At 42.7% G+C, this 27,862-nt stretch overlaps 14 protein-coding genes across 14 annotated transcripts; 6 read left to right on the forward strand and 8 right to left on the reverse strand.

Moving 5' to 3' along the window:
• Window positions 1–76: 76 nt before the first annotated feature.
• Window positions 77–2,838, reverse strand: SJAG_01168 (membrane transporter). Its single transcript, XM_002172387.2, has 3 exons — window positions 2,338–2,838; window positions 2,247–2,275; window positions 77–2,193 (listed from the first exon to the last, which is right to left on the reverse strand). Exons 1-3 carry the CDS (start codon window positions 2,762–2,764, stop codon window positions 721–723), a joined length of 1,929 nt encoding a protein of 642 aa, XP_002172423.2. The 5' UTR covers window positions 2,765–2,838; the 3' UTR covers window positions 77–720.
• Window positions 2,839–3,376: 538 nt separating this feature from the next.
• On the reverse strand, window positions 3,377–5,865 carry SJAG_01169 (RNA-binding protein Mrd1; the record flags this gene model as incomplete). The annotated part of the gene is made up of 2 exons (XM_002172388.2): window positions 3,377–5,165; window positions 5,240–5,865. 2 exons carry the CDS (start codon window positions 5,863–5,865, stop codon window positions 3,377–3,379), a joined length of 2,415 nt encoding a protein of 804 aa, XP_002172424.2.
• A 355-nt stretch (window positions 5,866–6,220) lies between these two features.
• On the forward strand, window positions 6,221–6,592 carry SJAG_06620 (hypothetical protein; the record flags this gene model as incomplete). Its single annotated transcript, XM_011050767.1, has 1 exon — window positions 6,221–6,592. The coding sequence occupies one exon, from the start codon at window positions 6,221–6,223 to the stop codon at window positions 6,590–6,592; it is 372 nt and encodes a 123-aa protein (XP_011049069.1).
• A 597-nt stretch (window positions 6,593–7,189) lies between these two features.
• Window positions 7,190–9,404, forward strand: SJAG_01171 (glucan 1,3-beta-glucosidase). The gene has a single exon (XM_002172389.2). It carries the CDS (start codon window positions 7,724–7,726, stop codon window positions 8,933–8,935), a length of 1,212 nt encoding a protein of 403 aa, XP_002172425.1. The 5' UTR covers window positions 7,190–7,723; the 3' UTR covers window positions 8,936–9,404.
• SJAG_01174 (Sad1 interacting factor 3) lies at window positions 7,624–14,371 on the reverse strand. The gene is made up of 3 exons (XM_002172392.2): window positions 13,352–14,371; window positions 12,637–13,295; window positions 7,624–12,579 (listed from the first exon to the last, which is right to left on the reverse strand). The coding sequence occupies exons 1-3, from the start codon at window positions 14,100–14,102 to the stop codon at window positions 12,523–12,525; spliced, it is 1,467 nt and encodes a 488-aa protein (XP_002172428.1). The 5' UTR covers window positions 14,103–14,371; the 3' UTR covers window positions 7,624–12,522.
• On the forward strand, window positions 9,642–11,028 carry SJAG_01172 (pseudouridine synthase). Its single transcript, XM_002172390.2, has one exon. The coding sequence runs from the start codon at window positions 9,712–9,714 to the stop codon at window positions 10,915–10,917; it is 1,206 nt and encodes a 401-aa protein (XP_002172426.1). The 5' UTR covers window positions 9,642–9,711; the 3' UTR covers window positions 10,918–11,028.
• SJAG_01173 (XP-G family nuclease) lies at window positions 10,962–13,346 on the forward strand. The gene has a single exon (XM_002172391.2). The coding sequence runs from the start codon at window positions 11,154–11,156 to the stop codon at window positions 12,432–12,434; it is 1,281 nt and encodes a 426-aa protein (XP_002172427.1). The 5' UTR covers window positions 10,962–11,153; the 3' UTR covers window positions 12,435–13,346.
• A 230-nt stretch (window positions 14,372–14,601) lies between the features above and the next one.
• On the forward strand, window positions 14,602–16,879 carry SJAG_01175 (WD repeat protein Pfs2). Its single transcript, XM_002172393.2, has one exon. The coding sequence runs from the start codon at window positions 14,985–14,987 to the stop codon at window positions 16,482–16,484; it is 1,500 nt and encodes a 499-aa protein (XP_002172429.1). The 5' UTR covers window positions 14,602–14,984; the 3' UTR covers window positions 16,485–16,879.
• On the forward strand, window positions 16,814–19,257 carry SJAG_01176 (poly(A) polymerase Cid14). Its single transcript, XM_002172394.2, has one exon. It carries the CDS (start codon window positions 16,967–16,969, stop codon window positions 18,968–18,970), a length of 2,004 nt encoding a protein of 667 aa, XP_002172430.1. The 5' UTR covers window positions 16,814–16,966; the 3' UTR covers window positions 18,971–19,257.
• SJAG_01177 (NST UDP-galactose transporter) lies at window positions 19,101–20,518 on the reverse strand. Its single transcript, XM_002172395.2, has 3 exons — window positions 20,298–20,518; window positions 19,549–20,253; window positions 19,101–19,498 (listed from the first exon to the last, which is right to left on the reverse strand). The coding sequence occupies exons 1-3, from the start codon at window positions 20,363–20,365 to the stop codon at window positions 19,477–19,479; spliced, it is 795 nt and encodes a 264-aa protein (XP_002172431.2). The 5' UTR covers window positions 20,366–20,518; the 3' UTR covers window positions 19,101–19,476.
• SJAG_01178 (GET complex subunit Get1) lies at window positions 20,490–21,695 on the reverse strand. Its single transcript, XM_002172396.2, has 3 exons — window positions 21,425–21,695; window positions 20,948–21,314; window positions 20,490–20,893 (listed from the first exon to the last, which is right to left on the reverse strand). Exons 1-3 carry the CDS (start codon window positions 21,506–21,508, stop codon window positions 20,832–20,834), a joined length of 513 nt encoding a protein of 170 aa, XP_002172432.1. The 5' UTR covers window positions 21,509–21,695; the 3' UTR covers window positions 20,490–20,831.
• A 111-nt stretch (window positions 21,696–21,806) lies between these two features.
• SJAG_01179 (m-AAA protease) lies at window positions 21,807–24,678 on the reverse strand. The gene has a single exon (XM_002172397.2). It carries the CDS (start codon window positions 24,245–24,247, stop codon window positions 22,004–22,006), a length of 2,244 nt encoding a protein of 747 aa, XP_002172433.1. The 5' UTR covers window positions 24,248–24,678; the 3' UTR covers window positions 21,807–22,003.
• Window positions 24,612–26,008, reverse strand: SJAG_01180 (phosphoinositide biosynthesis protein). The gene has a single exon (XM_002172398.2). It carries the CDS (start codon window positions 25,850–25,852, stop codon window positions 25,103–25,105), a length of 750 nt encoding a protein of 249 aa, XP_002172434.1. The 5' UTR covers window positions 25,853–26,008; the 3' UTR covers window positions 24,612–25,102.
• Window positions 26,009–26,137: 129 nt separating this feature from the next.
• SJAG_01181 (STE/STE7 protein kinase Pek1) lies at window positions 26,138–27,847 on the reverse strand. Its single transcript, XM_002172399.2, has 5 exons — window positions 27,275–27,847; window positions 26,807–27,098; window positions 26,624–26,748; window positions 26,341–26,567; window positions 26,138–26,288 (listed from the first exon to the last, which is right to left on the reverse strand). The coding sequence occupies exons 1-5, from the start codon at window positions 27,665–27,667 to the stop codon at window positions 26,168–26,170; spliced, it is 1,158 nt and encodes a 385-aa protein (XP_002172435.2). The 5' UTR covers window positions 27,668–27,847; the 3' UTR covers window positions 26,138–26,167.
• Window positions 27,848–27,862: the final 15 nt, after the last annotated feature.

The following is a 27,862-nucleotide window of genomic DNA, read 5'->3' on the forward strand; positions in this document are numbered from 1 at the left end:
TTGAAAAAAGCGATGGAAAGGAGTAAGACATTGCTGTTTGGAACAGTAGAGGCACTGCTCTTACTTTCTATAACATTTCTGCGTACTTAGTTTATTTATTAATTTATACTGTTTAATAATGCAATCGAAAAGTAAAGCTTTTTACATCATATGTAAAAAATCTTATGAATTTAGTAAAACTGATAATGGAACTCGGAGACACACAATTCCTTTGTCATGTTTATTTAGATCTGTATTTTGCGTTACCAATTTTGAATATCAAATTTGCTATAAGCATAGAATCTGCAATCACAGTAAGTATTTATTCGTACTCAGGAAAGATTCTAAAGAAAAAGAGTTACTACAATCCCTTCAAAGAAAAACTAGCTTACAATACATAATGCGAAAATGCTTCAGCTCCTTGGTAGTTTCAATAAATTTATGAATGTAAACTAGTCCTGAGAATGTGGAATCAAAACTAAGAAACAAAGTATTAGTGAATAACTTCAACAGGCTTATTTTTTTAGGGTAGATTGCTATCAGGAGAATTTACAGAAAACTGTGATGTTCTTCTCGGATTTGACATGTAAATCCTTTTTATTACAAACGTAGTAAACCAGGTTGTGTCCCAGAGTTTGCATTATATTTTGCTTAGAAACTGCCTGCAGTTATATCGTCAGTTAACAAATTTCGTTCACACTACTGGAGTGTAACTTCGATTTTTTTTTTATTTTAACATTATCACCGATCTTTCTTCGTTTCCTGTTTTAAATAAACATCCAACACCTTTTCCGCGTCAACGAAAACAGATGTATCGATCTCTTCACTCTTTTCCTCAAGTGAGCGTTTCTCGGCAGAAAGAGGGTGCTCCTCGAGATACCGCTTCCGTGTAGCATAAGGCTGTCCTTCTTCCTCGTTTACTGGCAAAATAGACACTGCGAAGTAACGAAGCAATACCCAAACGTGCTCGGCGAACAATGCAATCAACATCGCAATGGGCATACTCTTGGAGGAAAATGCGTCATTAGATGTGTAATAGTAACACAGAGATGTCAAGGTCATGCTACCGAGCCAGCTCAGCAACTGCAAACACTGATTCCACAAACCAATACTATCTTTCAGAGATGGAAGAGGACGTTGCATCTCGTTTGTGATTTTGGCCATATCACCACGAATTTCAAAGAAATTATTGACAAGGAAAAATACTGGCGCCAAGGGGAATATGGGGGAAAACATAACAACATATCCGAATTGGATTATCATTTCCCGATAATCAGTATACGAGTCGTATGGAGGCAATTCGGATTGTGCTCTGTAAGACTCCAAAACCTCATGCTCAAGTTCATCATCTTGAATAACAATAGAAGGCACACTTTTTCTCTTTTGCTTAATCAATTTCTTAACCGCACGTAAAACCGCCGGAACCAACAGATTGGTAATGAAATTAATCAGTTGCGCATTAGTAAGAAAGTAGAGAAATTGGCTTCGTAATCTCAAGGGATTTCCCTGAAAGCTGTCAGTGTGGAACCTGGAGAAAACATTAAGTTTTGAACTATAATGTGCAACAATGCGTTTGGAAAAGGGTCCGTACACATATGCAGTGAGGAATAAAGCGGTGTACGAAACCATAAAATTAAACAAGAATACTTTACGACTGAAGGACATAGCATATTCCTTCTCAGTGCGTCGGTTCTCCAAATCGGTCAACTTCTTAGCAGCCACTCTATAGATCATGAAGAATGGAATTGTACACGCCTGGAACGCGACAGTTGGAAGCAATGTAAGCAAAAACTTTAGGGGACCATTGTACAATTCAACAAGGTACACCTCCAAGGCGAAAATACCGGCCAACAAACCCAGCAAAACACCACCTGAAACCAAGAGGAGTGGAACTGTAGGTAATGTTCTCAGCACGGTTTCCCACTGGGGAAAGAATGGGCGAGCGCGGCCGGTGAAAGAGTCAACTTTGAAACTCAAAGGCTTAAATTCCTGCACGCATTTCTCCTTGCGGTCACATCCGTTGATTGACCAACGTTGGGAAAGCGAGCGTTCGCGCACTTTCCAAGCTTGTGCGAAAAATATTCCCCAAAGAAGGATGCCGAACGCAAAAATAAAAGAATAATCACCCAAAAAATAGTAACAAAATACACCCCAAGCAGAGGGGACAACTAAGTTTAAGAAATAGAATTGCATAAACGCAAAGTACAAAGAAACCTGTTCCAAATGTCAGTTTTAAAAAGCGATTTACTACACAACAAATCACTTACTTCGGAACCTAAGTGCGCTTTAACATTGTCTAAATCAGCATCAGAAAGAAAAAGTTTCTTATTCCATTTATGTCTCCAGTTGGCATTGTACGTTTTGTTATGGGGTGCAAAGATTTTGACAATGTCCGGATAAGCCTTGCACCCAGGGCCCATTCCCAAACAACCTTCTTCTGAAGACCTGTTAATCTTTCAAACACAACACGGAGAGCTTCCGAGGGTTCAATTAAACAGCTGCCATAGGAGTCCATGTCCTCAGGTCTGTTCAGTAGACCGCAAAGAAAAGATTCCTTTCTGTCTTCATCAACCAAGTCGTGAATGAGAGGCTCTGGAGCTTGCACAAAAACAAAGATTGTCGTCTCAGAAGCAGGACGAACAGCCACACGAAACCCAGCGGCCTGTAAGTTCGCTAATACATTTTTAACAGTTTCCGAGCTTGAAGAACTCGTTGACTTAACCTCAACAATGAGGTGACACTTTTTCACGATGTCTGTGTTCAACGTTGAATACTGTTTTTCCATCTTAAACAGACATCGAGCTTATGAATAATGATATACGCGAAGGACAAGTCCGAGCATGGCCGTGCTGTTTCTTTTCTTCCTTAAGTCATAGTCGCATATATCGCTGCCACGTGTAATCCGTACGTCATGGGTCTGCGACATATAGACCAATTAAACATGTTACATAAACAGAGTAGTCGCTCTTAGTTGACTAAGCGAGAACTAAACCAAATACAAAAACAAACAGAACAGGAGAGAGTTGTTACGTTAAGGAATGTAGACGCAGAGAAATGTCAAATATGAACCCGTAACAGTCCAAATACACCTTCACCGAGCATTTAGTTTATTAATATTTGAGAACGATAATCATTCACTAACTTGAAAGTACCAGGGAAACCCGAAATCCTAAAACCATGAAAATGTATCAAACGAAAAATGAAAGCAGATCAACATATCCTTGCTTGTTGACCTGGGAGTATATTCAGCAAAAATTAAATGCCAAAAAGTATGAGGGAATATGTTCCAAAAAAAAACGACACACATAAAATTCAAAACAATGAAGGCCAGATTAGCCCGGAGAAACGCGATTGAACAGCGTTGGCATAAGAACAAATAAACAGGAGCACGGAAAACCTACTCTTCCTTCGAGCCAGCTTCGATGAGACGTTTTCCGTGTTTCAAAGGGGCGTTAGCTTCTGCAGTAATTTGTGCCGCAGCCTTCTCCATGGCCGACTCCATATCATCCAAACCAGCAGTCGATGCATACTGCAAAACAAGATGACGACCGAGCAAGTGAGTATGTTTCAGAGCCTTCATCGCGTTCTCTGCTTCACGCGCGGTGACAAACTCAGCAAAAGCGAAACCACGAGCAGTGCGATCAAATTTCTTGGGCACACGAACAGAACGCAATTGCCCATACGCACCAAACAAGGAAACCACATCCTTCTTCGTGGCCTCGAATGGCAAGTTTTTAATAAGGATCTTAGTACCCTTAACATGACGTTTCTCATCGGCCTTCCGTGTCTCGGCAGCAGCGTCAGCACCCTTGTGCGATAGTTTGATTTCCAGCTTGTGTCCATCAAGCAAGAAACCTTGCATGGCATTCATAGCAGTGACAGCGTCCTCCTTCGAGCGAAATTCAACAAAACCGAAACCCATACTCATAAGCTGACCAGGACGCTTGGAGGGCTTGGCGCGAATAACAGCAGAAAGGAAACCGTTGAGGGAAGCGAAAATTCTTTGGAAATCGGTTTGTGAGGTGCTGAAGCTGATGTTTTTGACGAAAAGTGTGGATGTTTCGCCGTCCGCTGGTTCAGTGACAGCTTCGTCCACGGCAGCCTTGTTTTCGGTGGAAATACCGTCGATCTTTTGAACAACCTCAGGCTTGCCCGCCTTCTTAGCGACTGCAGTGTTAAAGACATTTTTAGGTGCTTTCTCTAAATACAGCACAGAGCCCTTAATGCGCTTATACGCCAGCTTTGCGAATGCCTGACGAGCGTCAGGAGTGTTAAGAAACTCAATAATAGCAATCGTGCCAGCAGGAGGAATTAACACTCGTCCAAGCTCTCCAAACTCACCAAACATCTCTGCTAACTCCTCGGCCGTCGTACCGTAGGGAAAATTCTTAGCCAAAATAACAGAGTCGGAACGCTGGCTGTTTTTGAATGCTTCCAAATCGACGCCATGCTCTTCGAAGAAATTCTTCGTCTCTTGAATTACATGGGTCTCTGCCATAGCCTGCTTCACAGCTGCATCCGACGACGTAGGGTTCAGGATGTCAGCCTTCTTAACGCCCAAACGAGAAGCAAGCGAGCTTACCACGGCATCTGATCCCATGTACAGAGTGTTCCAGCTGAATGTGCTTGCAGAAGCAGCCAGCTTACGCTTAAGTTCACGTTGCTTCTTTAAAGGAAGCTTATGGAAGGCCTGCTCATCTTGCATAATATTTGTTCTCGATTTCGCAGGCAGAATGTGAAGCAAACGACCCTGGAAAGCCAAACCATCCAAATCCTGATAGGCGCGAATGGCGTCGTCCTTATTTTTGAACTCGACATATGCAAAACCCTTTGGCGCGTTCGTTTTCTTGTCCACTGGCACGTGGACTTGTTCCAGGGCACCATAGTCTTGGAAGAGCTCCACTATGTCGTCCTCTTGGCAACTGTATGTCAAATTCCGCAAAAAGAGTCGCTTAGACTCACTAATTTGCTCAATTGCCTTTTCTTCTTCTGTAGGCACCCGGGGCTCTTCTTCCACAACTTGTTCCTCTTGTTTTTTCGTTGTCTCCTCAGCGGCGTCATCGACGAGCATATCCTCCGCCTCCGGGTCAGCGTGATCCTCCGTTGCCTGCTCCTTTATTCTCGTGCGATGAAGACGCAACCACTCGTCGTCAGTCAAATTAGAAGCAGCAGGGGCTGTTGTGTTGCTTGGGCATCAGCATCAGCATCCGACGCATCTGCATCAGAAGTTTCTTGAGCAGCCAGTACCGCTGCTCGTCACGACGTCATCACAGTAGCTTCAGTAGCACGACGCTTCAAAGCCGGCAGCTCCTGATACTCATCGTCGTCTTCTTCTTCAAACGCCCGAACGTCGGCAGCAGTCTGTTCTTGTTGAGTTTCACCAACCAGTGGTGTACCATTGTCCCAACTACGAGAAGTAGACAGAGATTTAGAAACGGACAGGAACTCCTGAAACTTGGTCTCGTCCTTCACCTCGGCCTCTCCATGCTTGCGTTTGTTTTTTTTCTCCGCTTTTTCCTTCTGATCGGCAGCTCTCTGAGCGAGTAAAAGCTCCTCCTCACGTTTTTTCTGTCTTTGCTCAACATTCACTCTAGAATGCTTACTTTTCGGTTTAATTCTCTGGTCAGCCGTACGTGGATCGAAAGCCAGCTGCACATCCAATTTGCTTGTACAGACAAATGTTTTATTGAAGAACTTCACAGCATCCTGAGCATCTTCTGAATTTTTAAAGCCAAGGAAAGCGAAGCGACGACTTGTTCCATCCCTCAACTTGGCCAATTTTACGTCGGTGATTTCGCCATTGTAACCGGATTGTGAGGTGAAGTGCTGTTTAATCTTCTCCTCGTCAAAGAACGCAGGAAGGTTTTTTACGATAATTCGAGACATCAGAACGTGGATTCCTCCAAGATACCGTCGTCCAGTCCGGAATTGTGTGCGTGGGGAAGGGAGAGGGCGAGTGAAGCGCGAGGGAGGGGGAGCTTGCTATGGGATTAGTGCACTGCGGAACAATCCCTTATATGCTATAAGCCATCACTGTACTCCCTTAACGCTCGTTGAGTTTCACTAAATTTACTGCACCTCACTAACCCTCGCTAAACACATTTCCTCGGGCTTAAGCTCGTACTGACGGTACAGAGGTCACGGACCCTCTAGACCCTGTGATCTTGCTGCACGACTGACGTAGCTCATCGTTGAGCCGCAGCAACCGCAGACGTCTCCACCGTTGCAATCATCGTCATTCATGGTGTCGCAGTCGTGCCAACACCCAGTGCCAAATTTCCGTGGTGCAGGCTTATTGTCACCCTGCTGCGGGACAATGCCACCGAACATCAACGATAACATAAATCCTCGCTGTTACACACATCGCTTGATCGGATTGGTTCAACGCCGGTTACCACCGACATCGTCTACTAGCTTTCTCCTCCCTTCCGTAATCAGCAGAGTTTTCCATTTCCTCGTCATAGTACCTCCCTCCAGTCTGGGGTCCAAGACTTTTCGTTCTCCCGTGGTCACTAAAAGCGCGGGGAGCCGACAGAAGCGAGAGACCCCTGTTCGCTTAGATGGTATCCCTGAAAACTTTACACAATTTACAGGGTTTCGCCACTGCTTATAGTGCGCTAGCCGACAATAAACCGTGTGTTGATTTGCAGATGCGAAAATTGCCGGAGTATTTTTTTTAAGTGCGCGTCAAGTGGTTTAAGCGAGCCATGCCGCCACTGAACCGTCCAATCAAAAGCTCGCTGGGATAGCTTAATCTGCACATCAGGGTGGTTTTTCAAAACTTTTTTCAAAAATACAGAACGTGCATTAAATTTAATAATAACATTGTCTCTAAAATCTATTAAATTTGTTTCTCTTATTTTACTGTACGCTGATTTATCTCGGTGTATCGATTTTTTCGGATGCCCGAGAAGCGTCGCAACAGGAAGACGCTGCCCTGGGGACGTTTTACGAGCACTAGACGTCGAAAAACAGTGCCAACTGCAGCAAATTGTTGTGGTAACGTGCACAGTTCTGTTTTCACAGCCTTTATTACACATTTTGTCAACACTCTTGCCTTTTTGTATACGCAGCCAGCCATGGATGCGGTTTTTCCTACCCCACATGCGCAATTTTTCATTGGCATGTCCCAATTAGAGGCGAAGTTATTTTTAGAAAATCCGATGTTGCGCGCATCTAGAGCCGCGATAGCACACTATATATGGATGAGCGACGCTCCCTGCTTCCGCACCCTTGGTCCTTTGTTTCTCTGCCTTCATATCCTACGTGGGGTTTCTTTCCTTTCTACTTCGTGCTGTCCACACGTCGATTCCCCTATTGAGGCTGCAAATTTTGCATCTGTTCTTGCTATTTAATTCATATCTAGCTGCTGCTTGGTGTTGACGGCATCTCAGCTGTTTTTCTATCCGTCTCGCTCTCTTGTGCTCGTGTTTTCTCGCGATTTCCAGTCGACGCGTCTCATTCTTATAGACGTACCGTTCCTTTGTAAAGACAATTGCACAGACGGACCTTTTTTCCTGTGGAAACTGTCGTATTCCTCGTAAACCGTCTTTTTTCATTTACATATCAAAGAACCGGTTCATTCCTTATTTCTCGCGCTACAGCAAAGTTTAACGAGAAAAACACGTACGGTTCATTTCTCATCATTCAATTGCATCAGCTACAACGCTCAATTGTCTGTTAATATCGTTCTTTTGACGGTATCCCCTTCATTTGCGCATTTCTTCGAATAAGCTTTTTCGCTATGTTTCGCGTTCTTTTTGCTCTCCTGCTTGCTACGGCTTCGCACGCATTAACTATCGGCCGTCGTGGCTTCGACTACTCCTCTGACAAGGTTCGTGGAGTCAATCTTGGCGGCTGGCTTGTCCTCGAATCCTGGATCACACCTTCGCTCTTTTCGGACACTTCTGTTTCAGATGAATGGTCATTGTGTGAGACTTTGGGTCAAACTGCAGCTGCTGAGCGTTTGACCAACCACTACAACACTTTTATCAACGAGTCTGACTTTTCCAAAATCGCGGGATATGGTTTTAACGCCGTTCGCATTCCCATCGGCTACTGGGCTTTTAACGTGTCGGATGGAGAACCGTTTGTACAAGGACAAGAGGCTTATTTAGACTCGGCTATCTCGTGGGCCAACAATGCTGGATTGAAGGTTTGGATTGATCTCCATGGTGCTCCTGGAAGTCAAAACGGTTTTGACAATTCTGGAAAGAAGGGTGACATTGGTTTCCAAAAGGGCAACACCGTTGACCGCACAGTGGAAATCCTCGAATACATCATCAAAAAGTACACGGGTTCGGACTATGTGGATACTGTGATTGGTATCGAGACTCTTAACGAGCCTTTGGCTTCTGACCTTGATCTTGATGGTTTGAAGGAGTTTAACGCTGCTGTTTACTCCAAACTTTACTCAACTTATTCCAACGTGGCCACCGTCTTTCACGATGGCTATATTAGCATGTCTAATTGGAACGACGGTATGGTGGATCCCTCTTCTTCGGGTATTGTGATGGATACCCATCAGTACTTTGTTTTCTCCAGCAATGATTGCAACGAGACATTTGAAAACGAGTTGAGCAGTGTTTGCACAGCTGGAAATGAGATTGCTAGCTCACCCTTCAAAGTCGTTGTTGGCGAATGGTCTGCCGCAATTAACTTTTGCACTTCTTGGCTTACAAACATGTGCACCGGTAGCGGTTATGATAATGTCACTGAGGACAGCACTTACATTACCAAGTGTCAAAATGACATTGCCAGTTGGTCTGGTCAATTCAAGAGCATGCTTCGTCGATTTGTTGAGGTTCAGATGGATGAATATGAACGTGGTGCCGGTTGGATCTTTTGGACATACAAAACCGAGTCGCCTAGCCCACTTTGGGATGTTCGTTTGCTTATTGACTACGGCGTCTTCCCTCAACCTTTGTCGGACCGCCGCTTCAGCTCGGTTTGCTAAGCTATGCTCTACTGTTCATTTATTGGAGAGTCACTTCAAGTGACTGTTCGCCCATTGTTATCTATCCTCTATATTCGTTTTTCATGTTTTCATTTCGTTACCTAAATACTGTTTTCAGAGACTGGCTCTGTTTCTTCGGACTGAAGAGGTTTTCCTGGTATCGCTGGTTCCCCTCCTTTCCGTTCGCATATGTGCTCTGCATTATACTTGCATTCCGTCTGGCTACGTGAATGCACTCCACTTTATTACCTTTTTCCTCTTTCCAATACTGTTCTCTTTCCGATTTCATTGCATGTTTACAGACTTGAATGGACCTTCCCGAGTGCTGGTGTGCATTGTGAACCAGCTATTTGTTTTTTTTTTCTTTTGTACTTATTGTCGTAGATAGTTTTTTCCTTATAAATGTAAATTGAGTATACTGAAAGTGTTGATGGAAGTGGAATGGGTACATTTATATTTCCAAGTGGTTTTAAGGTATTGGAAGCCTCATGTTTACGGTTGGGAATTTCAAAACTATCTGTTTAACAATAGGCAGGAAAAAAGAAAAGAAAGATATTTAATCAAACAATGACCAGCAAGTATTAGAGTATTCGTTTCATTTCGAACAACAGCATCCCCGGTAGACTCACTCACGTCTTTAATTTTCATCACTTCATGGTGTACTATTGAATATGGTAGGAACAGTTTCTTCCTTAACCAAAGTTTCAAGTTCGTGGCTTTTTAGGCAAAAGACCCTATTTCCCGGGAACGTTTGTTTCACTTTACGGTTCTTTGCAATGTTTCGGCGTCCTCCTCGTGATCCTTTAGAGAATTGTCAGTATGTGTATTTGAACGATGGACTTCGTCGCGTTCCTCCATACGAATATGTTTATATCACATTTGCGAAGCTTCGGTGGTACGGAAAAACGCTACTTGAAGTATTTAATTCCGAGTTTCGTGACAGAGAGCCTGGTTATTATGAGAGAGCAATTCGTAATGGACAAGTCAAAGTAAACAACGAGCCTGGGAATGTCGATACTGTCATTCAGAATGGTTATGTTATTTCACACGCTGCACACAGACACGAGCCTCCGGTGACGGACGAACCTGTGCGAATTGTCCATGAAGACGAAGAATACGTTGTCATCGATAAACCAGCCGGCATTCCCGTGCATCCTACCGGTCGTTACAATCACAATACCGTTCTCCATATCCTTATGCATGAAAACAAGTGTCCCTTGCTGTATCCTTGCAACAGACTCGACAGATTGACATCGGGCTTGATGTTCTTTTCTAAAACTCCTAAAGGCGCCGAACGGATGCGGGTGCATATGATCAGCAAGGATTTGCAAAAGGAGTATGTTGCTCGTGTCGTCGGAGAGTTTCCCGCAGAAAAAACTATTACCTGCGATGCGAAGCTTCTTACTGTCGCACCAACACTTGGACTAAATCGAGTCCATCCAGACGGCAAGGATGCCGTCACGATTTTCAAGCGCCTGGCCTTTGATGGGCACACATCACTTGTTCACTGCAAACCACTGACTGGTCGGACCCATCAAATTCGTGTTCATTTGCAGTATCTCGGCTATCCTATAGCCAACGATCCCATCTACGCAAACCTGCGTGTTTGGGGACCGTCGCTTGGTAAAAACGGAGAAGCCAGTACGGAGTCTATCATGATGAAATTAAACGAGATGGGAAAGACTGAGACGGCTTCTCCTCTTTATCAATACGAATGGTACACAAACGAGACTTCTGAAGAGGCAAAGTCTCGTAGGGACAAGCGCATGGGCGAATTGCTGACTGGTGAGCATTGTTCGGTTTGCAAGTCTCCATTGTACAGTGATCCCACGGCTGAAGAACTGATTCTTTGGCTGCATGCTTGGCGTTATACAAGCGATACGTGGTCATACCAAACTTCTTTGCCTTCGTGGGCAAAGGCCGTACTTGATAAGGATCCAGCAGCAACTCCGCTGGAAAGCCTCGAACAAAAAAGCACATAGACATTATTTTTGTAAGCACAAAAAAAAAATAAATTGGTTAGGGGTGAAAGCACTGCGACGAATGCAATAAACCGTAGTACAAGACTCGTTAAGACGTTTTATCTCTAGTGAAGGAGTTTAACTCTTCGTACCTTGAAAATCATCTCCATCTTTTATTCACAAAAAGATCCTCAAGAGACCTCCTTCGTAGCGTGTTGCTCGATGCAAAGTACAAATGCTTGTCGGGTGAAAAAAGCATGGGAGTAAATGGATTGCTGCCGTTTATTAGAAAGTTTGCAGGTCATTCCATCGAGTATTGTGCGCCGAACTCGTTTCATTCAGTTATTCCAAAGGTTGCAATTGATGGAACACTCTTTTTACATAAAGAGTACAGGTCTCCACAGGTATCCAATACGGGGAAGTCAAAGCACCTTTACTGGGCACTCAAATTGGCTCGATATTGTCGCAAAACTCATGTTTCTCCAATAGTCGTGTTTGATAGTGCAAGCAGATCTGTCTTAAAACGAAAGGAGCACGCTCGGAGAAAACAACAAAAGGAGAGGAATGTCTCGCTCTTAAACAAAATTAATGCTAGCATTACGGATCAAAAATCTCTACTTCGTTCTACGGAATACGCCAGTCCTCAGGAAGAGCAGACGAGAATTGCAGATCAACTACTTCCATTAAATTTGGAAGATGAGCTGGAAGGCTCTCAATCCGTGTTGACAAATGCACTAAATCTGCTTGGTGAAACAAAAGACGAAATTACACAAGCGTCGTTTCAGTCATCATCTGCCTTTCTTACGGACACTTTGCAGCGAACAGTTGAATTAAGAGAAAAGGTAGAAAGACGTTTGGCCCGTCCTTCCATCAATGAGGTTAAAGAAACCGCAGCCTTACTCAATTTCCTCAATATTCCTGTGTCATTCTCCCCAGAAAACGTTGAAGGGGAAACGCTTGCAGCTTCCTTGTACCATTCAGGCCTTGCTTCTGCAGTTTGTACACAAGATACGGATGCGTTGTTACTTGGCACCTTAATGATTTACGATTTCTTCAATATTTCAAAAAAGTTTGAGTTAATGCCTGCTCAATTCATTTCTTCTTTACGGGTCCAAAAAAATCTCGGTCTTACATATCCGCAGTTTTTTGACTACTGTTTGTTATGCGGTACTGATTTCTGCGAACGAATAAATCAGATTGGACCAGTCCGTGCATTAAAACTCATTCGTCAATTTGGTAGTCTAGATGCCATATTAAAGTATGCATTGAACGACCCCATACTTTCCAAAATTCTTCCTCAGGATTACAACGAGGACTTGAACATTGCCCGGAGCGTTTTTTCTAATATTCCTAATGACCGGGATTTATTGAGTTTTGCGTCTAAGGCAAATAGTTTCAGCGAAATTTCTGAATCTACCTTCAGGAATATAGAAGAAGGTGCGCTGCGAACCTTTCAGTTACATAAAGACGTTTTAGACATGAATTCCCCCTGGTATAACGACTCTATTCCGCTAGATTTTTTCATCTTGGAAGACTAAGTTTACGCTCTTCTGTACATGTTCCATTGTTGCGGTGTATCTTCGTTTAATTGCAGCCTTCCTACGTAACTATGTATGTGCTTTTTCTCTAAAGAATGAGTCTAGCTGTGCCCTTTGTGATGTTTCTCCGAATTAAAATTTCGGCCTGCAATTTTGTTAGTAAGAAAATCCATAGACGGAATACCTCATGTGTGTTACATACGGCAAAAAATATGACAAATAAAGTCATTAGAGAGATGATGATTAGAGTAATTCTGTTCATTTTTTTGTCCGCGCTTGATTCAGCGAATATTTCAAGCATATCGGAAATGACCTTGCATCGGTTGTTTAGGACCTGTGTCCGGGGTCCAATTTCAAGATACTCACAGAAAGCAGTGTACAAGGGGAGAAGCAGGGGCTCATTGTTCCATAACAAGTCTGGTGTATCGAGTACGTTACTAATCAGATTAACGTCAACACGAAGCTGGAAGAGTTTTCCGCTCATTTTAGCCACCTGTTCTCTTCCCAATCCTAATTCTCCGTAAAGTGCAAGTTTTTTGGGATATACCAGTGCAGAGTTCATGGTCTCATCCATGCGAAATTCGAAGTGTGAAAGTTTCACGGATTGCGCTAGAGCATGAGACATAGCCAGTTTTGTTTTTACATCAGCACTCGGAATGTGAATCATGTCATTGTAAATTCGCGGGCGCTTTGTGTTTGGAGCGTAATGAAAGTGCAAGTCCTCGATCTCGCACTCTTCTTCGGAAAGAGGTTTTGTCATAAGAGAGCAGTTACTTGCAAATGTTAAGTCCGCCAGTACATCTTTTTCTTGACGTTCTGAGAAGTTCCAAAATACAACGACACCGTAGTCAAAAATAAATACTAAATCAGTTTGTTAGCAAAGGAGCTTAGTAATCAACTTTTCAACTTTGACGTACGTTCTGCATGCTTATACATGTGAGAAACGGGATTAGACGGAGACATATAGTAGTATGGCTCCGTGCTATTTGTTAAAGTTTCAGCGCTTGCGTCCAGTTCTGAACTCGTAGCTGTAGTAGTTTGGGTTTTCGACTCTGACGGACCGCTGCGCACACGACAATTATCCGTTATGCCATATTGCAGGGGAAGGTTGTACGAAGCATATAACGCTTCGTCGTATTTCTTAGTCCGTACTTCATGATAATGCTTAAGGAAATGCCGCACCTTGGAGAGATTGAATGCCTCACAGATACAATAAGCCGTTACCCTAGGAAAGCCCAGTTCTTCCCGCTTGTCTCGAGAAAACTTTTCGGCCTGTAAGAGTGTGTAAGCTTCTTTCGACCGTATCAAGTCTTCGTAAACACTTTCGTCTTCATCGAATGATTCAACTTCGTGATCCTCTGGAAGCAAAACCAGTTTTTGAGATGTTTTCGTTGTACGTTGCGGAATGTGGGAAGCTGCAGCGTTTCTGTTTCTGAGCAAAAAGCCCAATGGATGGTCTAACTTTTGAGCATTTCGTCTCCGTTGAAATAAGTTGTGAACCTTGGGGGGTTTCTGCCGATTTCTTGTTGAACCATCAATAATGTTTGAAGAAGGAAAATGAGGTTGAGAACTACTAGTTGATGTACTTGGCTCAATTCTTACGGGACTTGTCAATCGGGTGTTGATAGCATGTTTAGGTGGAAGTGGCCGTTTTCGTTGATCCGACATGTATAGGAAAGCGATGCTATGAACAGATTAGTCTCGGGGTTGTTTATTTCCACAGTAAACTCAAAAAGAACAAAATTAAGTAAAATAACCTTAGAGATTCAATTTTCCAAGGCCTCAAACAAAACACAAACTAAAAAATTACAAGACACACTGATATTTAAACGAATTGCTAGTAAAAACAACGCAGTTTCTGAGTGTCTGAGGTTATGGGAGAAGCTATAAGCATGTTGGTCGATCATTGGAGGCAGTCTCGGGATGGTGTAGAGAATATAAGTTCGTTTTTCACTGTTTAAAACAAAAACTTCGTAAGTTTTAGTTCGTAAATAGGCAAGAAAGCCCAGTACCTCTACACGATGCTGCTTTTTAGCATTTTATATGGGACAATGGTTGAATTCTTGCAACTTTCCAAATGATCGGCACATTACGTAACACGTGAAACCTTATTTGTCGCACGTGAAGGGATCGACACGCTAGAAGCTGTGCCGATTCCTTATGAAGGCTTCAGCGCTAAGCACTGTTTACCTGCTGCTTAAGACATAGCAGACTGTGACAAAAGGACACCATTCGGAACGCGGTTTGTTTGTATTTTAACTGTGTTTTCTTCGTTTTCTTTGTTCTGTTTCGTTCTTGGTTTTCTAATATTTACTCTAAAACAGTTTCTGTTTGTTCGTCTATTTTAGCACATATAGCATTACGTGAGTGTGTACTGCTACTAAATACAACCGAAAATCTGTTTATCCACACATTCTTCGCATTTAACACTTTCCGCGGTTCCTTTCTTTTTTCACTTCTTTCTTCGTTCTGGTTAACGAATTCAAAACTGGTTTAATTGCCATTATACGACTCATTTTTCATAAACGAATTGCTCTCACGTAATTTAGGATGGAAAGAGCAGAAAATGCACGTATTATCCAGAAGCCTATGACCCGACGTACGGTCGACTATGGTTCTGGTGTGTCAAAATATGTTACGGACAGACTAGTTCGGTGTAATCCCTATCACATTGTTCGCCCCCGTCCAAACGCGAACCAGATTATCAATCTGTATCCTCCATACGAGTATCCCTTTGACAGTGCTGCAACTTTCTGTACAAAATACATCCATACGTCTGCAAACAAAGCGAGACATGTCATTAACGTCGTCCGCTGGACTCCAGATGGTCGTCGTTTGCTTACGGGATCGTCCACAGGTGAGTTTACTTTGTGGAACGGTCTTACATTTAACTTCGAGTTAATTAACCAAAGTCATGACTATGCCGTTCGCTGCGCAGAATGGAGCAATGATGGACGCTGGCTTCTTTCTGGTGACGGAGGCGGAATGGTCAAGTACTTTGAGCCAAATCTCAATAACGTAAAAATTGTTCAGGCACACGAAATGGAAGTCCGTGACCTGGCCTTCTCACCCAACGATAGTAAATTCGTTACCGCGAGTGATGATGGCAGTCTTAAGGTATGGAACTTCCACACCAGTGCGGAAGAACAAAAGCTTACCGGGCACGGCTGGGATGTGAAAACGGTAGACTGGCATCCATCAAAAGGCCTGCTCGTTTCTGGTTCCAAAGACAATCTTGTCAAGTTTTGGGACCCGAGAACGGGCACGTGTCTTGCTACCCTTCATGGACATAAAAATACAATTATGCAAGCTTCCTTTCAACGCGATACTCGAAACAATCTTATTGCGACTGTTTCCCGCGATTCTACTTGCAGAATTTTTGACCTTCGCACGATGAAAAGTATTCGTGTACTGAGAGGTCACGATAAAGATATTAACTGTTTGGCTTGGCATCCGACAAACCCGAATATCGTAACTACAGGTGGTTCTGATGGCAGCGTAAATCACTACTCTCTCGATGAACCTCCTTTGCTTTCTCAAAAATGGTACCATGACCGTCATCCTCAGGTTACGCTTTCCGCTTCAACTACACTTCTATATCCGTCAGCCAGTATTCCCCATGCGCATGAACTTGGTTTATGGAGCATGCAATATCATCCTTTGGGGCACATTTTGTGTACCGGTTCCAACGACAAAACTACCCGTTTCTGGTCTCGCTCCCGCCCAGAGGATGAAGAGTCGTACTTGGATCGGCATCATCTCGGCGAAGAACAGTCAGAGGTTGTTTTGGGTAAACGGAAACAGCCTTCCAACAACGAAGAAGAAGACCAGGAGTCAATGGATGGACGTTCGCGTGCTGTGTCTCCTGCTGTATCGGCTATGGGTGCCCAACCCGCAGGGTTGCCACAGCTTCCTGGTTTAGGACAGATGGGAACACAGCAAGGTCCCACAGAGTCTAACGTTTACGATTACTCCAATGGCCATTCCTCTTCACAAGCACAATACCTTCCCGGCTTGGGTTTTCACAACCGTCATCGTGGTGAGCGATAGGTAAATAATCTCGTGCCTGTCAATTTTCATATCCTTGTTTAAAACTTTCGTGTACAGGATGCAGAAGACACACGTTTTTAGGAACAGTTTTTGTCTTCAATCCCGTATCTTCTTCGTGTACTGCTCATAATTCATTCTCGACATTCCCTTGTTTTTCCAATCTCTTTTTTCACTCCCTTTAAAAAAAATATAGATTTTTCATACGGTTTTTCAGTTAATGCTTATGAACTGTGTACTAAACCCATCTATGATAATTGCCTACCTACCTGATGCTTTCTGCCGCAAGGTCTATATATGTTTCATAAATGGTGTTAAACTGCTGCATGTTAGTCTCCTAGCCCGGGTTTCCACTAGACAGCCTAGTACCCAGGCATAACCAAAAAAAACAGAAGAGACATAATTTAGCAGCAAGCACCGGTCAAATTTGGAACATATTTTACGGATAAGGTTTTATTCTGGTTTGCTGCAACTCTTCTGGCACGATGTCTAAGAAGAAGTCAAAAGACTCTAATTCAAAGAAAAACCGTCCCAATTCCTCCAAAGGTGAATCAAAAGGCTCCTTGGCACGGAGAATATTTAAAAGGGGATCAAAGTCGAAGCGTAAATCTTCTGAAAGCAAAAAACACAAGCGAACCGTATACGATGACTTGTCTGGTGAAAACAATTTTTCAGTTTTAGATAACCAGGACCCCGATGTTATTGAAAAATCAGAAACTGAACCCGAGTCATCAAACGTATCTTCGTCAACTGAAACAGCCGTTTCTTCTGATGTTTCATTTGCAGAACCGCGAGCTCAAACTCATGGAAAAGTCGACCCTCTGGATGTTTTGGATAAACCCGATTTGCCTGATGAAGCTATAAAACGAGGCGAACCATCAATTCTTCTGGGAGTTCCCAAAGTGAAAAAAAGAAAATCGATTGGAGATGCATCTGTGGAGGGAAACGCGGACTTCATTAAGTTTGACTTTAGTACCGACGACGAAGAAGAGGACAAAGAAGACGAAACATCCCGTCGAGAAGAAAAGAAGTCCGCAATCCCTGCGTTCATGCAAAAAATGGGTCGGTTTTTCCGCGATAAAGTGTCAAATAGAAAACGCAAACGCAATGCAATGGACATTGAACCCATTTGCGCTTGGCACAAACCATACCCTGAAGAGCCCGAGGTTGCTCGGCTGTTGCATCAAGATATTTTGAATTTCATCAACTACCTTGAGCCGACGCCTCAAGAACATGCTGTTCGAAAGTCATTAATCACTAAACTGGATCGCGCCATTCGTGCTAAATGGCCCGAGGTTACGGTTTATGTCTTTGGAAGTTTTGAAACTAGACTGTATTTGCCTACCTCAGATATTGATATGGTTGTTATGTCGTCTGATACTGTACATCGTGGAACCAAGAAACATATGTATTCTCTTGCCCGTCATTTGAAAAATTGCAAACTTGCAACTGAGATTCAAGTCATCACTACCGCAAATGTTCCTATTATCAAATTTGTGGATCCCTTTACGAGAATACACGTTGACGTCTCGTTCAATCAACCCGGTGGACTCAAAACTTGTCTTGTGGTGAACGGTTTCCTTAAGAAGTTCCCTGCTGTACGGCCATTAACGATGCTCGTCAAGCATTTTCTGAATATGCGTGCTCTTAACGAGGTTTTTCTTGGCGGTCTGAGTAGTTATGCAATTGTTTGTCTTGTCGTCTCCTTTTTACAAATGCATCCTCGTCTCAGCACAAGCTCTGTACGCCAAGAAGATAATTTGGGTGTATTGTTTCTTGAGTTTTTGGAACTTTATGGAAAGAGATATAATTACGATGCAGTTGGTATTGCTGTTCATAACGGTGGTTTTTATTTCTCCAAAAAGAAAATGGGTTGGGTTAAACCGAGTCAACCATATTTGCTTTCGATACAAGATCCGGTTGACTACGACAATGACATATCAAAGTCTAGTCGTGGTATACTTCGTGTTAAGGCAACCTTGGGTAACAGTTTTGACCTGTTAACGAGCGAGCTGTATTCTTTGGCTGCTCGTATAGAGCGCGAAGGCTTACATATATTGAAGGATGAAAAAAGCTTATTGAGCTGTATTATTGGTATTGATGATAATATTACTAAGCATCGTGAGCATATTCAGCAATGCTATGCCTGTGACCCGGTACCGCTTGAACCATTAACGAGCATCCAGAATTTGACAAGCATTGATGTTGATGCCGTTCAGCTTCCAGCAATGGAACTTGAATTTGTCGAGGGTGAGTCGGAATCCGACGATGTTGCAGAAGTTGCAGCTCCATCAAAGATTGCTAATCGTATGATTCACTCAATCGAAAACGAAAAAAATGAATCTGCTTATTCATCTCAAGAATTCTTCAGCATGAATGAAGCCAGTTTTGATGACGGTAATTCTCCAGAGAATGCCGTCCTTGTTGATGATGAGGAGGAGGAAGAGTCCCGGGCGTCTTCTTTAGGAAAGCGTCGGCGGACGGATTAAACACAAAGACAATAGGTTATATAATATGTTTGGGTTATTTTTTTGAATTCATTTTCGGCGTTGAAACTAATGCGGCTTCTTACAAATTTTTGCCAATGTCGTGTGCATGGTTCACTTTTTTGCTGTGTAATATAGATGAAATACATTCTTTTCTTTTTCTTAGAAGGTTGGGTTATTCATTTACTAAAATTATTACGAAATTATACACAGGTCTGTATACATAAAGCAGTTAGTCATCATGTTAGAAAGAACATTATAAAACAAGAGAACAACAGAAGCACGAGCGGTAGATGGATTATTCTAAACCACACTTTCTTTCTTGCGTACATTCAAGAAGGGAAGGATATCATGGTAAGTAAGGATACCGTAAATCAAGATAGTGAAACCAATGAGTTGGAGAAGATGGAAACTCTCCATTCCCATAATCAAAGCTATGATCCAAATGCCAAATGTTCTTGCGATATCCAGCAGCGAACGCGTCGTTGCTGAGAAAAGTTTAGTGATAGCTAAACCAGAGCATTAAAGAAACTAGGAAATGTTAGCATTGAGATACTTTCGTTAGAAATAGTAAACCATACGCAATGGAAATAAGAATAACACCGGAAATAACATAGAGCATTGGCTCTTCGTTGAATCTGTGGAATACATGGGTAAAGTCAAACCAACCGTTTTTGCCTTCAGGAGTTCTACCAACAAAGATATAAGAAACAACCATAATGATCAACACAAAGATGACGCCGAATGTGCCTTCATAGGCCACAACCTCATTTGGTTCGATGTCGATGGAAGACAAGAGGTACTCCTCAACAGTGAACTGAGTAGCTAAAAACATTTGGCCGACCAAAATGGCAACAAGCCCGAGTGTAGGATCAACACCGGCATTTACTGAGGAGCCAGAATAGCCTACAATTGCGACACCCAAGACAACAAATGCCAAACAAAGCCACCGTTGAAGGGTGAGACGCTTTTGCAAGAACAGCATGGAGAACAACGCAACAAAAATAATTAGAGATCCCCTGGTCATTTGATAAACGCTAGCACTAGTGAAAAGGAGTCCAACGTTCATAAGGGTAGAACCACAAATGTCCATAAAGGCTGGAATGGCCATTGACATCTTCTGGCCTGTAGTCAAAGGTTTTACAGGAGCGTAACCAAAACGGTTCTTCCAGCGATTCCAAATAACATAGAACCAGAGACAGGCTTCACCCATAAAGATATTTAAGCTTTGGAATATAGCTACACTTTTAACAGGTCCATTTTCTTCTGCTAACAAGTCTTGGTATCTTTAGAAACATTAGTACAAATTGATTAATCATTGGTGTATTACTTTGAAAGAACAGTGTTAGCTACGCCAGAGGCGAGCATAACAATGGGCAATGTTACTTTGGAAGTCATTAAAGTGTATGGATGCCACTGTGTGGTGAAGGAGGGATACAGGCAGTAAAGCCTCTTGATATAGGCCTTGTCAAAACGATAAAGATAAGCAAACAAAAAACAGTCAATCACTCATGCGGGAGGGTCTGTAAAAAGGGCGAACACAAATTTTATTATATGGACAAGTTGAAGCAAGAAAATGAAGGACCGTACTTATAATGAATGTGCAAATAATTCTCAGATAGTAAACGATCAGTAGACTATTTATATAATTGTATCTCACACAACGAAATAAGAAGGGGGAGGATATTCTTTTTTTTTTAAGCTGTCCGTAATACATGTGTTCGGAAAGGTGTGAATGCCACTTTTGTAAGATGACTTTCCGAATGATTGTGGAAGAACAAGCGCAATTAAATACGTAGTTAGAACCCATAGCTTCTATATATTACCTTTGTACCAAGAGATTTCCGATTCGTTTTGAGCATCCTTACAAGAGAGTACTGATTACCTTTTGTGAAGCAAAGTTCCAGACAGCAACACTCACATAACCTAGAGAATATTAGCGAATTATATCCAAAAAAGACGTAAAATCGACTAACGTACCAGTTTTCGCTTTAGGCAAGGCTAGGAACCACAAAGCCCAAGTAGGCAACATGCCTTCAGGAACAGCAAACACAGGATTGCCAGAATTCTTGAATTGAACGATGAAGCGGTATCCCCGAGTCACAATCCAGAATGTTAAGCTGATAAGTTTCTTTACACCTTCGGACTTTTGGCTGACGATCTTTGATTGCTTCTCCCATTTCACGTTCAGTTGATCAAACTTTCGATTTAAACGAGCCCACTTCGCAAATTCATCTTGAGCACTGACATTATTAAGATCCCTCTTCGTAGATAATAACTGCAAACGAAGATCATTATAGCTTTTGAATTCAGGACTGCCGCTGAATCTTGCATATACACGGAAACCCTTGTTAAATGTTAGTATTCGATTCGACCGAAGAATTTACTATTTGAACGCCTCAGCTTCCTTTCTGACGACGCTCAACATCTTCATATAGCTGATCTTGTTATTCGTACCTGGTTAACCAAAAAGGTTTTCACATATTTGTCAAACAAGTGAATAAACAAGTTAAGACAAAACAAAAACAAAAGAAAATCCATTTTGGATATGAGACGTTGAAACTAGGTAGTAGATTATCAAAGTTCCAACTCAAATTGCAGAAAAGGGGAGCGGTTTAGGGATACGGCAGAAGTTGAACAGGGGACCAGGTTAGAAAGTTGGTGCATAGAAACACAGAACAGAACTACAAGGAAGATACTAATAAAAGGAGAAAGATTACGAGATGAATGCGAACGAATGTTCAAGAACTGTTACACAAGTGAAACCCGGACCTCTTACGTTTATTTACTAAAAGTTCACTCTCATGCACAAACAATTTTTGAAAGTAACCTGTCATTAACGAATTTATTTTAATGAATGGACATACAACAGGCTGCTTCTAAGTAATTCACGACAGTTGACGGAGAAGGACATAACACACTACTTTTTTGGGGAAGACATAATGGGATCCTGTAGCAATTACTGAAATATACACGTGGACAACTCATCATTATCATAATAACTGGAGGCAAAAATGATCAAAGAGTAAAGAATTTCTAAGGGCTCTTATGCTTGCGCATAATTTCAGAAATGTTCATATGCTTGTCGCCGTATGGACGAGGCCCAAGAATCTTTTCGACTTCGGTATAAGTTATAACCTCCTTTTGCTTGAGACGTGCAGCAATTTTTTCCAAACCCGTGCGATGCTCTTCAAGCAATTTGCGTGTTCTTTCATGTGCACTCTTTACTAAACTTCTCACTTCCTCGTCAATTAATCGTGCCGTCTCTTCAGAGTACGGTTTCTGAAAAGTCTCCCGACTTTCCACCGGATAATATATTGTACCAATGTTTTGAGACATGCCGTAAGCAGTAACATAGGCAGTTGCCATTTGTGTCACTTTTTGAAAGTCATCCGCTCCGCCAGATGTGATTTTGTCCCGGCCAAAAAAGATTTCTTCTGAAACCCGACCAGCCAGGGCCATACTGATACGGTCGAAAACCTGAGCACGGCTCATCAAGTATTGGTCTTTTGGAAGATAACTCGCATAACCGAGTGCCTGAGCTCGTGGAATAATCGAAACCTTAAGTAAGGGATCAACATGCTCCATAAACCATCCGGCAACTGCGTGTCCAGCTTCGTGGTGTGCGACAACATTCTTTTCATCTGGGCTCAGTACACGACTCTTTTTTTCCAAACCAGCAGTGACGCGCTCAATAGCCTGCTCAAAATGTTCCAAAGTGACAGCAGCAGCACTTTGACGGGCAGCGATAAGGGCACCCTCGTTACAAACATTGGAAATATCAGCACCGGTGAAGCCTGAAGTCAAGATCGACAGGCTTTTGGCCAAGTCTTGTTTGTTGCTGGCCGTGACAATATCACGCAAATGAACATTAAAAATTTGCTCACGTCCGTGGATATCAGGACGGTCGATGATAATTTGGCGATCGAAACGGCCTGGACGTAAAAGCGCAGGGTCCAAAACGTCCGCACGGTTTGTTCCTGCAAAGACAACGACATGCTCACTAGGATTGAATCCATCCATCTCAACCAAGAGTTGATTAAGTGTACTTTCACGTTCATCATTTCCACCAAATTGATTATTGCGACCTCTAGCCTTACCAATAGCATCAATTTCGTCGATAAATATGATGCATGGAGTATTACGACGAGCAACGGCGAAAAGATCACGGACACGGGACGGGCCAACACCCACAAACATTTCCAAGAATTCAGATCCTGAAACACTAAAGAACGGAACACTTGCTTCACCAGCCGTAGCCTTCGCCAACAATGTTTTACCGGTACCAGGTGGACCAGAAAGAATAGCGCCGCGAGGAATTTTGGCTCCAAGACGTTCATAGAATGCTGGATTCTTCAAAAACTTGACAAACTCCATAATCTCTTCTTTGGCTTCATCAACACCAGCGACGTCAGCGAAACGAACCTTGATATCAGTTTCATGACTGAACATCTTGGCACGACTCTTTCCTATACCGAAGATTCCGCCTTGTGTACTACCGGCTGCACTACTTGCTCGCCGCGACAACCAAATGACACTTCCAATGAGAAGCAGGGTTGGGGCAAAAGACAACAGCGTAGCGAGTAGCGATATTTCATCATGGTAAGCCACAGGGACATAATCGTCAGGTGAAAAGCCAAGCTCCTTTTGTGCTTCGTCGAGTTTCCTTTCAAATGCATCGACAGAGCCGATAGAGAATACATAGTGTCCTCGAGTACCTCCTGCACCAGACCGTAGTACGACACGGACGCGGTTGCGATTAATGACGACAAGTTTCTCAACAAGCTTTTTCTCAAGGAATGATTGTCGGAACTCCTGCCAAGTAATTTCCTGAACATTGGCGTTTGGCGATAAGAGGTTATACAAGATGTAAAAAACAATCATAGAGCCGATCAACGAGTTTCCATTGAGAGCAATTTCGTAAGTTTTTCTTGGATCATCCTTGTTGGGATCATTAGGATCCGTACTGTCCGAATTATTGCCTTTCTTATTCGGTTCGGGACCAGACTGTGTACCTCGATTGGGCTGAATAGGTTGGTTATGCAGGAATGAACTATGTGAGAATAATCGTTTAGCAGCAGAAAACTGGGATAGTGAGGGAATCGCTTTAGCAGCAATCAAATTTGAAGGGGCATGAAGAGCGGAAGAACGATAATTCATAGCATAAGGAAACCTGGTATGTAAAGCGGTGGAAGAGGAAAATGACCGTAGTTCAGAAACACATTTGTTAAAACGAACGTGAGCGGAACGAGACCGGGAGAGCCTTACGAACAGAAACATTGATAAGGTCTAGCAGTGAAGGTAATTCGGGCTAAAATAATAAGTTTTAAGATTTGTTAAAGGGTTTTGTCTACCGCGGAAAATTGAGAAGTGAATTAACGTCCCAAAGGTCAAATTAACAGATATACAGTTGAAAGGCGGAGATGTTTAAACGAAATTAAAGAATTCTCAGCAGCTTAAACCCGTTGATTTCACAGATTGTTGATTTTAGTACCAACAGGAAAAGCATTTAGTTACAAAACAGATTCGCTTCCAAAAACAAGAACTGCAACAGCGAGAAAGCGTCACGAAGAAGTACAGACGAAGGCAAAGGTATCCTCTTATGTTTAATTGTCAGTAATTCTATATTGAGCAATTTAGTAAATGGGTGGTGGTGCTTTATGAAAACAAGACCAAGCAACAAAAATGCAGAGAACGGGAATAATCTCAGAAAGATGATTCACTAGTGAGAAACACGAAAGAGAGTTGGATCAAAACGGAAAGAAGCTTCGAAAATAATTGAGTAATTTTCATTCTTTAGCGTATTAAAAAAGGTTTTCGTTCATAATGTGCAAGAATTCAAAGATACACATGATTGTAGAAACGCATGGTGCAGCAAGAACAGAAATTCCTTGATATTTTTGTTGTCTGTAGTTAAGAGATACAAATTACTAAGAGTTTTTCGTTTCACAATGAAAAAATGATTGCGAAAAAACAGACATAGTGAACATAAAGGGTAATAAAGAGACATAAATTTTTTCCAAGCAAATGTAGGACATAAAAACGGGGCTGAAAGAGAAAATGAAAAAGAAATTCAAGGTTGGTTCATATAAGCCGTTCAAAATTTGACTAAGGTCTTTTAAAAATATGCCTTGCTTACGCATTTATATCAGACACACCGAATAACGAGTCCAAGAAGGGAACACGGGGAACGATATCATACATAATGGCCCATTCTGTCAAAGCCGCAAGGAAACCAGTCAATTTTTCAAGAAAAGTATGATAATGAATTGCAGTCATGAAAAGCATCCACCACCAAAATGCCAATAAACCAACAAGAGTACTACTGCTCTTGGTCTTAAATGGCGCTTTGGAGAGTGTGGACCAAAACTCGGAAATTAAAAAGAGACTTGCATGGGTCAAAAGAAAGACATGACCAGACAAGTCATGACCTCCATGCCACAAACCGTTAGCAGAGCGACATAATGCCGATGTGCGGGGAGAGATAGACAATACAGTAATATCGTAACCTTTGCAGGATCCGCCAGTCCAAGCAAACGCTCTGTCCGTGATGGCAGGTCCAAGAAACCATTGAGTTATGAAGAACCACCACATTGTTGCTGCTCCATAACGAAGAAGAACACGCATGTCATAGCGATCCTTATAACTAACAATAGCATGAACGAAGTAGACAACCGTCGTCCAAAACCAACCTTTTTTGACGAAAAAAACATTCAAAAAGTTTTTCGAGCTTCCGAAATAATTGCCCAATGTAGAATTAACAAATACGTTGTATAATCCACCAAGAAGCAGTGTGGCTGCGTAGAATCCAGCAAGGATTATATTCCTTTTCCTAAGGCAACAATGACGTTCCTGTAATTGAGTAGTAGAACTTTGTTTTTCCATTTGGACAGAAGAAGTGGATGAAGTAGAAAGAAATTGATAGAAGGGAATTAATAATGAGTTAATAGATGTGTTTTGTATATAGTAATGTATGTTTTTAAAGAGTTTAGAGGTGATTGACACGAATGGAATTATAGTTGTGGAGGAGGGGGGAGGTCTGACCGAAAGAAGGAGGGTTACTATAACGAATGGTAGTAAGCTTTGCAGGCACAGGACTTGACGAAAGTGCTGAAGACAATCATGGAACCCCTACTACTCTTGCTATTATTTCCTTCCGTGACGCCCCCCTATTCATCCAAGAAAGAGTAATATTTATCATTAATTATAAACTTCTTCTATAAACAAAGACATGTCAACGTTGCAAGCGGCAGAACCCTTAATCCAGGGATGCAACATCATTTTATGCGGGCCAGGACGCTTGGTTTTGTCCTTGATTAAACTGTATTGGTTAGCAAATGCGGCAAGAAGAGATTGTTTAAGTAACTCCATACCAAACTTGCAAAAAGTGTCGAAATGCTTGGCTCCACTGAATGCCAGCTTCTTCAGGGAGCGTCGGGGGAGGCATGTTGATGATATAGGAAAGGAGTTCAATAGGCATTAGCGGAGGTTCGCCTTCTGGAGGAAAGGGAAACCGATTAGAAGCTACTTCAAGAAGTGTCAGTCCTAGCGACCAAATATCAGAGGAGATGGTGTACGATTCGCCAGAGATGCGTTCAGGCTGTAATGAAGTGTTAGTACGATGTAAGCAAGTGTGCGTTTCGTGCATCTACATACCGCCATATAGTAAGACGTTCCCGTAAACGTACCGGCCAAAGAGTCGACAAGCTCACCGGAAACGCCGAAATCGCAGAGCTTCACATGGCCATCGGAAGTTAAGAGGATGTTAGAGGGTTTGATGTCTGCTTCGTGTGAGCAATTGGTTTGCCAACAAAGACTTTATCAGTGAGTGGGACGTACCTCGGTGCACAATCTTTTGTTCGTGTAAATAACAGAGCCCATTCATAACACCGACAGCGATCTTTCCCAAGGGCCGTTCACCCGTACGGCCACCGCGTGAACGAATGCGTTTGTAGATAGCGTCCAGGGAGCCAGCTCCACAGTACTCCATTACAAAGTTTACTTGCCCCGAAGAGTCATCAAGGAAGGCACCGTAGTACCTAGCGATAAATTCAGAGTTGCAGCTCCGATTAATCCGCAACTCCCGTAGCAGTTGTTTCTGAACCTGCTGATTTGAGGCAACAGGAATGGTCTAGAGGAGAGTTAGCAAAGGAGAGAGAGAGAGAGAGAGAGAGGGAGGAGGGTGAGAACAGAGGGCGGATAGAAGGACCAATGCCAATGAAGATGTCCGTCAGCGTCCGCTGATGTCCTTTGGAAGCCCTGCAATGCCCTCTAGTTACCCATGGTGTGCCCTCCTTTATACCATACCTTTAATGCAAACACAAGATTCGAATTACGAAGCTTACACCGTCGAACAAACCCTCCGGCGCCTTCTCCAAGCTTGTTTAAGTGTAGGATTCCACCCTGTCGCTGTATATTCTGCCAATCGGTGTCGTCCAACCCTTCCAATGACTCCGGCGGGACAAACTGTTCTACATATGTATTCTCCTTCCGCGAGTAAGGATCCCGAGAATTCGCAAACAGCGGTTCTGTGACCTCCACGATACCCTCACTCGCAAATGCACTGTGGTTTGTGGTTTGTTCGTATGAAGTTGCACATGAAATGTCTAATTTGAGCTGCTGTCTTGGTAATCTGGGTGAATTAGGAATCTGAAGCATAGGAAGGCCCATTTTAAGGCTTCGTGGAGACGAAGAAGTCATTTCTCATTCGATTGCCTTCGAATTAAGTCGAAAAAAAAGACAGCTAAGATTAAGGGTATGGAAGATGCAAAAGATGGATTCAAAAAGTTGTTTATGGATAAACGAATGATAGCAAATATGAAGTACAAGTGGATAAAACCTCGGAGGAGACGGATGGGGGAAACGGACAAGGCTTCCCACCCCGGGCCACTAAAT

This window comes from Schizosaccharomyces japonicus (genome assembly GCF_000149845.2).
Source record: "Schizosaccharomyces japonicus yFS275 unplaced genomic scaffold supercont5.3, whole genome shotgun sequence".
Lineage (NCBI taxonomy): Eukaryota > Fungi > Ascomycota > Schizosaccharomycetes > Schizosaccharomycetales > Schizosaccharomycetaceae > Schizosaccharomyces > Schizosaccharomyces japonicus.

Excerpts from the sequence above, each read along its gene's own strand:
- SJAG_01176 (XM_002172394.2), top strand. The coding sequence starts at position 16,967 with ATGTCTAAGAAGAAGTCAAAAGACTCTAATTCAAAGAAAAACCGTCCC.
- SJAG_01179 (XM_002172397.2), bottom strand. The coding sequence starts at position 24,247 with ATGTTTCTGTTCGTAAGGCTCTCCCGGTCTCGTTCCGCTCACGTTCGT.
- SJAG_01180 (XM_002172398.2), bottom strand. The coding sequence starts at position 25,852 with ATGGAAAAACAAAGTTCTACTACTCAATTACAGGAACGTCATTGTTGC.
- SJAG_01177 (XM_002172395.2), bottom strand. The coding sequence starts at position 20,365 with ATGACTTCCAAAGTAACATTGCCCATTGTTATGCTCGCCTCTGGCGTA. Across the intron at positions 20,254-20,297 it reads GCTAACACTGTTCTTTCAAA|ATACCAAGACTTGTTAGCAG; the intron begins GTAATACACCAA and ends ATGTTTCTAAAG. Across the intron at positions 19,499-19,548 it reads GTTATTCTTATTTCCATTGC|TTTCTTTAATGCTCTGGTTT; the intron begins GTATGGTTTACT and ends AACATTTCCTAG.
- SJAG_01181 (XM_002172399.2), bottom strand. The coding sequence starts at position 27,667 with ATGACTTCTTCGTCTCCACGAAGCCTTAAAATGGGCCTTCCTATGCTT. Across the intron at positions 27,099-27,274 it reads ATCTTGTGTTTGCATTAAAG|ACCATTCCTGTTGCCTCAAA; the intron begins GTATGGTATAAA and ends ACTCTCCTCTAG. Across the intron at positions 26,568-26,623 it reads GAACGTCTTACTATATGGCG|CCTGAACGCATCTCTGGCGA; the intron begins GTATGTAGATGC and ends ACTTCATTACAG.
- SJAG_01174 (XM_002172392.2), bottom strand. The coding sequence starts at position 14,102 with ATGTCGGATCAACGAAAACGGCCACTTCCACCTAAACATGCTATCAAC. Across the intron at positions 13,296-13,351 it reads CATGTATAAGCATGCAGAAC|TATTTATTTTTGACTACGGT; the intron begins GTACGTCAAAGT and ends AAACTGATTTAG. Across the intron at positions 12,580-12,636 it reads TATTTGTCATATTTTTTGCC|GCCGAAATTTTAATTCGGAG; the intron begins GTATGTAACACA and ends ACAAAATTGCAG.
- SJAG_01175 (XM_002172393.2), top strand. The coding sequence starts at position 14,985 with ATGGAAAGAGCAGAAAATGCACGTATTATCCAGAAGCCTATGACCCGA.
- SJAG_01171 (XM_002172389.2), top strand. The coding sequence starts at position 7,724 with ATGTTTCGCGTTCTTTTTGCTCTCCTGCTTGCTACGGCTTCGCACGCA.
- SJAG_01173 (XM_002172391.2), top strand. The coding sequence starts at position 11,154 with ATGGGAGTAAATGGATTGCTGCCGTTTATTAGAAAGTTTGCAGGTCAT.
- SJAG_01168 (XM_002172387.2), bottom strand. The coding sequence starts at position 2,764 with ATGGAAAAACAGTATTCAACGTTGAACACAGACATCGTGAAAAAGTGT. Across the intron at positions 2,276-2,337 it reads TTTGCACCCCATAACAAAAC|ACAATGTTAAAGCGCACTTA; the intron begins GTACAATGCCAA and ends ATGCTGATTTAG. Across the intron at positions 2,194-2,246 it reads AAGCGCACTTAGGTTCCGAA|GTTTCTTTGTACTTTGCGTT; the intron begins GTAAGTGATTTG and ends CATTTGGAACAG.
- SJAG_01178 (XM_002172396.2), bottom strand. The coding sequence starts at position 21,508 with ATGGATTTTCTTTTGTTTTTGTTTTGTCTTAACTTGTTTATTCACTTG. Across the intron at positions 21,315-21,424 it reads AAACCTTTTTGGTTAACCAG|GGTTTCCGTGTATATGCAAG; the intron begins GTACGAATAACA and ends ACATTTAACAAG. Across the intron at positions 20,894-20,947 it reads CTTGCCTAAAGCGAAAACTG|GTTATGTGAGTGTTGCTGTC; the intron begins GTACGTTAGTCG and ends AATATTCTCTAG.
- SJAG_01172 (XM_002172390.2), top strand. The coding sequence starts at position 9,712 with ATGTTTCGGCGTCCTCCTCGTGATCCTTTAGAGAATTGTCAGTATGTG.